At 38.7% G+C, this 7,303-nt stretch overlaps 1 protein-coding gene across 1 annotated transcript; it reads right to left on the bottom strand.

The window, feature by feature from the left end:
- Nucleotides 1-815: 815 nt before the first annotated feature.
- Nucleotides 816-2,156, bottom strand: LOC103648104 (zinc finger matrin-type protein 2). Its single transcript, XM_008672611.2, has 4 exons — nt 2,077-2,156; nt 1,598-1,658; nt 1,436-1,518; nt 816-1,309 (listed from the first exon to the last, which is right to left on the bottom strand). Exons 1-4 carry the CDS (start codon nt 2,110-2,112, stop codon nt 1,217-1,219), a joined length of 273 nt encoding a protein of 90 aa, XP_008670833.1. The 5' UTR covers nt 2,113-2,156; the 3' UTR covers nt 816-1,216.
- Nucleotides 2,157-7,303: the final 5,147 nt, after the last annotated feature.

Below are 7,303 nucleotides of genomic sequence, written 5' to 3'. Positions count from 1 at the left end.
ACTTGAGATCAACAAAATTGTGTATTGGTTTCATCCAACCTAAGTTTCCTCTACAAAACACAGTAGTTGAGCATCATTCTATTTTTACTGCTTCCTTCAGTATGTGGTTAAATTCAGCGAGATTATATTCCCTACCGATTTCATTGTTGGTGCTGCTGATCTAAGTTGGATCTTGAAATACTGGTGCATATTTAATACTACTAGATTGTTTAGGCTAGCTGACTCTGCATGGAAGTTTCCTAACGAAGCACGCGCGTGAGCTTCATTCGCACACCTCGCACGCGTGCAGTGCGATGGTTTGCCTACCATATGAACTTGATGCACAAAACTGGGCAACCAAATTAAGGCAGCAAGTAGCTATAAGCGTGATGCATGCATGTATTCTTGACACTGATCGATTTTGTTGGTTCAGCCATGAAGACTTCCCTGCTGAAAAAAGTTGCGTTCAGTACTTTTGTTCGACGGAATGAACACGTTGCATGTCACCACTAAAGTTTTTTTCCATCAAAAGAATCCACACTGATGCTTACTTTGTGATAATTTGTGTGATAAACTTCCTGGACTCAAAGTAACACTGGCTATTAGCTGATAGCAAATTTGGTTACCACTCGATTTCTGCCATTTGAATAAAAAAGTGAATTCACTCACAAAACGACATTAGAATATCGCGGGGTGCCTGAGATGATAGGTGAACAAAGGATAGAGTGAGGAGTGCTTCCTAGCCTAGACGCACGTTTATCATGCATATGTTGCCTACCCATTAGTGCAGAGTTGAGCATAAACAAACATTTTTTGTTTATCATGCATATTATTCCTGGAAATTAAGATTCAGAATCAAGGGAGCTGTTAACTGCAATACACAAGTTTATTCCTCTAGAAAATGAGACGGCAATTCTTTTGGTTTGTTCCACTTCGCACATCTGCATTCCCACAACAAACAATCACGACCATCAGCTGTTTCTAAGCAGGAATACCAGAAGTAGCAAATAAACAGGTTTATCCAAAACACCCTTAGATATTCCTTTTGATAATCAACTCCCATACACGCAGTTCAATATCCCAGTGTCAAAACGTAGTACCCTTGCATCCAGTGCACTTCGTTCAAATCTTATCTAGATTCTGGCAAAAACGATTTTTCATAGCACAGGTGTTTATGGGGTTGAGCAATATCTTCAGGGCAGAAGGTCACCAAAGGGATGCGGCCAACACAGAGCTGTCACTTCTTCGAGGAACCAAACCCACCAAAACCCATCATGGCAGCGATGTCAGGATCAACGTCCTCAAGTTCATGTTGGGTTGCCTGTTCTCTCTGAAACCAATTGATATCAAGTGAGTATGCCTTCTACTGATTCTCAAAACCCACAGGACTATCAATTATAATTTTCAGTTGAAAAATAAATACAGGTGGGGATTTGTGTTGCAAGACTGCGCTTACTTTCTTCTCTTTCTTCTTTTCTTTGCGCTGCCGCTTCCGTTCCTCCTCCTCTTGCTGTTGTTTCATTATTCTCTCATCCAAATCTGTAAACATTTAAAAAAACGAGGGGATGATTTTCCAGTAATTTATTATGCTCCCTATGAAGAATTTTGTTTTTCTCACCTTCTTCAGTAAAGGCACTTGGATCCTTCCTTTTCTTAAGTGCCTCAAACCTTTTCTGGACCTGCAGCCACCAGAAAATTCTGAGTGAAAACAAATAGCACATGGTGAAAGGAAGACCGCTGGCTAAAAATAGGATGGCAAACCTAACTATCCAAGCGGCTTCTCACTAGCAAACTCAATAAGAAATTAAGCATAATGTCACGAGATGATGTGCCTCTTTGCCATAGTTTCTACTTCATCATCTAACAGGAAAAAGAAAAGGCAAAGTGCCACCTAGATTCTAAAGCGGCTTATGAGGGCTGGAGTTGAACTTCTGCTTCTCACCAGTTATTCCTATAAGCTGGATTCTGCACAAGCAGAAGCTGTGCCAAAGGAGCCAATGTATGACAAGTTGGGTCTGCTACTAAATAAGTAAATATAACGAGAATATAATTGCTGACTTTCAACTGCAGATCCAATATTAGGCTCAAATGTAATACCTGTTCAAGTGATGCCCTTTCAACACGCATAGACATGCCCAGTGCTCTCTGATCTGACAAATGTTAAAACTATGACACATTAACATGAAGACGATGATAACAAAATTTAATGCACTAAACTAGGAGGTTACTTGTGTTTATAATGCTTATCATCATTTTTTGTGATTATTGCAAGTCATAGCGTTAGCCTAAGATATTTTGACAATTGCAAAGCAAACCGAGAGTGTCCAGAATGTTGTAGGTCTATCACCACTAGGTTATTCAGCTAGAGTCCAGTCTGAGGTAGCTTTATTCTTCGTTACTCGTTAGATGGGTTCTTTTCTTAGCTGGAATTCTGAATAAGCGATAAAAACATGGCAATTGTTCCATTGATAAAAGGGATTATCCTGACTAATTACAATTTACATTGCTTATATTAAGACATAATGGCTTGCTTTCCTACTCTACTCTGACAGTCTTGTGGCAGGGAGTGGATGATCTTTCACATTCCCATAGGTTTGTCGTTGGTACTAGAGTTCAAGCTGGGTGGAGTGAAGATGGAGAATGTGTGAGCTTCTCTTTGATATACCTATCATTGTTTGTGTCTAGATAATCTTAGCTTTAATATTTTTCACTTCTTTTCATTACAACATGTTTGATTGGCTAAAATGCTAGGTATAAAGCAACAGTTGGAGCTATAGCACAAAATGGATACTATGTAGCCTATGATGGCTGGGGAAACAGGGAAGAGGTATGCTCCTTTTTTCTATGAGTAATAGTTTTTCTTTTAAAATTTTTGTGTTACTCTTCTTTAAGTGATGGCAATTGCTTTGCTCAAGACCATAGTCTATAAGTACACAAACTGAGTCCTATAGCTTACTAAGAACTTTCATGACCAGTAGTCACATAGCAGCAGTTGACCATTCAAGTGCTCAGGTGTCTTTCTCTTTGTGGCTTACGGGCTATCATCAGCACAGCACCTTATTCATCTCCTATCTTCTATTTTAAACTATATTATGTAAACAGTGCAAGCGATGAGTGAAGGGTGACTAATAGGCTTCTTTAATCAGCACTGCAGTATCTTTTGTTGAATTAACCTATACTCACTTCATTTTATTTATATAATACAGTCCATTCAGCAAATTTTGTTTGATGTGCAGTGACACGACCTTGACAGTCAAGATGCTCTTTCAGGTTATTTTCTCCTGAAACCACTTCTTTTGCCATCTCCTAATGTTATGGTCCCAGTTACATCTCCATTCATTGCAGGAGATGGTCCCAGTTACTTTACATGGTTCTGTTGGACACAATGAAGCCATCCAGATATGCCATTAAAATTCCTGCTAGTCATTATGGCTTTAAATTGTACCATGTCTGTTCTATTTTCAGCTAGGCAGAGCATGTTCTATTTACAACAGGCCAGCAGACACCAGGCAGTAAGGTGATGTATGAGTCATTTGTATCTGCCGCATTTTACCTGTATACATGAGATACTTACCCTGCCCTGCTCTTGTTACACTGTAATGTATGCTTTGTCACTTGAATGAGATTTGGTTTTATGAAAGCCACTTCTGCTTGAGGTAAAACAGGTTTTCTAATCTGTGATAGAATATTAAGTGTTTCATGAGCCACCCAGCTGCCTGAGATTTGTTTTCTTTCCCTGTGGTTATTTTTGTCTTTGCTCACAGTGCATTTTGAGAAGGATAAGGCTTTGGCTCGCAGATTCCAGCCAGTATTGGTGAATGAGCCTAGCCATGTAGCTCAAATTTCTCTTCCAAAAGCCACTTTGTAGGGTTGGTGTCAGTTTTCTCATTAATTTCGCACGCATCAGTGGATTGTGGAGTTTTTGTTGCATTACATTAGCAGGAAGGAAAAGCCTGATTCCTTTTAATTAATTTATGTATTGTGATTTTGTATGTCAAGGTTCTGAAGCGAGATATTCCATGGGAGCATTACATGTCAACTAAGCTTATCTCCGGAACGTGCCTTCAGCTTTTACGGCGATATGACCACAAACCGGAGAGCCAGCTAGCTCCTTTGCTTGAGGAGGTGAGTTGCTTTCTCACCCAAGATTATTTGTGGGTAAAAATGATTAACTACCATTGCATCACTAACTTAGTGCCTTCTTTTTCCATCTTTCAGATTTGGTACTATCTTGTTATGATTGATGTATTCATCTTTGCATCACAATTTTCTTGTTTTCTCACTCTTTACTAAGCTATCGTATTCTTTGGTATCTCAGGTTCATTCTTTTAGCTTACAAGAGGTTATCAGATATGCATATTTGTAATGAACTCTTTTTCCCGGCAATATTTGGACTGATTCAGTCCATTAACAGGGTGTGTACACAACATTTCATAGGTTTACTGTAAACAGGATCTAGTTGACTAATTTCCCTTTTCCTCTTTTCCCCACAAATAACACTTACTGCCTATATTGCCTTGTGCTTGGCCTTGAAAATAGTTATATTATATTTTACTTGAATTTATGTTTATCTTTTTTTATCTGTTTGGACAGATCTCTATTAAATGTCATGTGCTACAATCGTTAGGACTATTAATAGATGTTGCTCTGTCTATCTATCCATTTACATCGCTGGAAATTCCCATGCCCTTTCATAGTACGCCTGTGAAATGCTCACTGCTTTTCTATTGGTTTGTGTGCAGTTCAAGCTCTGCAAGGTGAGGTCTGTTCAGTTTGGCCAGAAAGGCATCCCCTACCTGAACACCTACGACGACCGCACCATCCGCTACCCGACCCTCTCATCAAGGCCAACGACACCATCAAGATCGATCTGGAGACCAACAAGATCATGGACTTCATCAAGTTGTATTTGCCCTTTCATGGACTTCACCAAGTTATATACTTAGTTAGGCTCAATGTTAGCACAAACAGTTGATGAGCAAGTTTAAATTTAGAGTACACTTATGTATGAGTTATTTGACAATGCTTATTTATGAGATATTGAATGTTATTTATCTATATTATATTAATTATAGTGTTATTAAATATATGTGTATGTATTTTTCTCTTTTAAATTATTATAATGTGGTAATTGAAGAATATACTGCCAAGTAAGTCGTTTCAAATCTTAATAAGACATTTCTCAAAACGTCTTATACCAGTCTCCTAAATAAGACGGTTTTTAAAACGTCCAATATCAGTCTCCTAAATAAGATGGTTTTTCTGTTGCGAGTGTCTATTATTATAGGCTATTCTAGTCAGTTTGATAAATACTTTGTGACTTATAATGTTCGTATTTTTGACAGTTCTTTCGAAGAAGTGTCTTAAACAAAACCTAATGTAAGACGGTTTATTGGACAAAATGACGTAACAAATTCCTTTTTTAGACGGTTATAAATTAAAAAATGTCTTATTTAATATCTTTTAAGACGATTTATAACCATCTTAAAAACGGAACATCTTTTGCGACTCCATCAAATTTGGACACATCATAAGCGTCTTAATAACTAAAAATTAACCGTCTCATATAACACGATTTGTAGTAGTGTTTGGCTGAACAAAGTCATCTCTTTTCCAACTTGATTTCTCCTGTTTCCAGCACTTAGACACAATACATTAGTCTCCAAAACAATGTACTAAGTCTTAGAAACATACCTTTTTACTTGATTTGCACTTTATCCATCACTTCGCATAGATTAACATAAGTCCACTTGTGTTGGCACTCAATCACCAAAATACTTAGAAATGGCCCAGTGGCACATTTCCCTTTCAATCTCCCCCTTTTTGGTGATTTATGCCAACACAATAAAAAGCAACTAAAGAAAGTGCAACATCAATACAAATGAGAACTCAAAATTGTTTTGATTCAAATTTGGCATATATGGATCATTCTTTGCCACCACTTGGTTTGTTTTTGCAAATCAAACTCAATTTCCTATCTCTAAGTCAAACACACATGTTGAGGCATAAAGAGAGTTGTCCAAAGACAAATTGATTCAAAGATTTCAAAAAACTCCCCCTATTTCCCATAATCAAATATTCTCCCCACAAGAGACCAACTTTTGACACTAAGAGACAAACAAAAGTATTTTGACAAACAAAAACTCTAACTCTACTTTTTCAAAATTCTCAAGTGGTAGCTGATCCATTTCTTGCTTTGGCCTTATTTTCTCCCCCTTTGGCATCAAGCACCAAAACAGGATCAATTTTGGCCCTTTAACCCCATTGCCTCACCAAAATCTTCAACTAAGAGTAAAAAGGTAATAAGAGTACAAAGATGAACTTGGAATTAGTTACTCTTTCATCGGAGTGCAGTTGAAGTCTTGCATGGTCCAAGTCCACCTTTTCCCTTTCAAACCTCCTTTGAGACTAAATTAAGCAAACTCAAGCACACAGTTAGTCTCAAAGGGTCAAGTTGTAGCACATCTCCCCCTAAATATGTGCATCACTTGCAAATGGACTTGTGAGGTCCGGGGAGTGCTTGTACAACTTGAGCACCATAAATAAACAACAGTATGCATTAAGGAACATGATCAAGGCATAAGACACATGTATGCCATAAATCAATCCAAGTTCCGCGAATCTAAGACATTTAGCTCACTACGCAGCTTGCAAAAGGTCGACTCATCTAGAGGCTTGGTGAAGATATCGGCTAGCTGGTTCTCGGTGCTAACATGGAACACTTCGATATCTCCCTTTTGCTGGTGGTCTCTCAAAAAGTGATGCCGGATGTCAATGTGCTTTGTCCGGCTGTGTTCAATAGGATTATCCGCCATGCGGATAGCACTCTCATTATCACATAGGAGTGGGACTTTGCTTAGATTGTAGCCAAAGTCCCTGAGGGTTTGCCTCATCCAAAGTAGTTGCGCGCAACACTGTCCTGCAGCAACATATTCGGCCTCAGCAGTGGATAGGGCAACGGAGGTTTGTTTCTTAGAACTCCACGACACCAGGGACCTTCCTAAGAATTGGCACATCCCCGATGTACTCTTCCTATCGACCTTACATCCAGCATAGTCAGAGTCTGAATATCCAATTAAGTCAAAGGTAGACCCCTTTGGATACTAGATCCCGAAACAAGGCGTAGCGACTAAATATCTAAGAATTCGCTTCACGGCCACTAAGTGACACTCCCTTGGATCAGATTGAAATCTAGCACACATGCATACGCTAAGCATAATATCCGGTCTACTAGCACATAAATAAAGTAAAGACCCTATCATAGACCGGTATACCTTTTGATCAACGGACTTACCTCCTTTGTTGAGGTCAGTGTGTCCGTCGG

This window comes from Zea mays, chromosome 2 (assembly GCF_902167145.1).
Source record: "Zea mays cultivar B73 chromosome 2, Zm-B73-REFERENCE-NAM-5.0, whole genome shotgun sequence".
Taxonomy (NCBI): domain Eukaryota; kingdom Viridiplantae; phylum Streptophyta; class Magnoliopsida; order Poales; family Poaceae; genus Zea; species Zea mays.
This window is presented reverse-complemented; position numbering and strand designations above follow the sequence as displayed.

Bases quoted from the DNA above. Each gene is read 5' to 3' on its own strand.
- LOC103648104 (XM_008672611.2), bottom strand. From the start codon at position 2,112: ATGTCTATGCGTGTTGAAAGGGCATCACTTGAACAG. The intron at 1,519-1,597 runs GTGAGAAAAACA...AAATGTTTACAG, and splicing joins AAGTGCCTTTACTGAAGAAG to ATTTGGATGAGAGAATAATG. The intron at 1,310-1,435 runs GTAAGCGCAGTC...AATTGGTTTCAG, and splicing joins AAAAGAAGAAAGAGAAGAAA to AGAGAACAGGCAACCCAACA.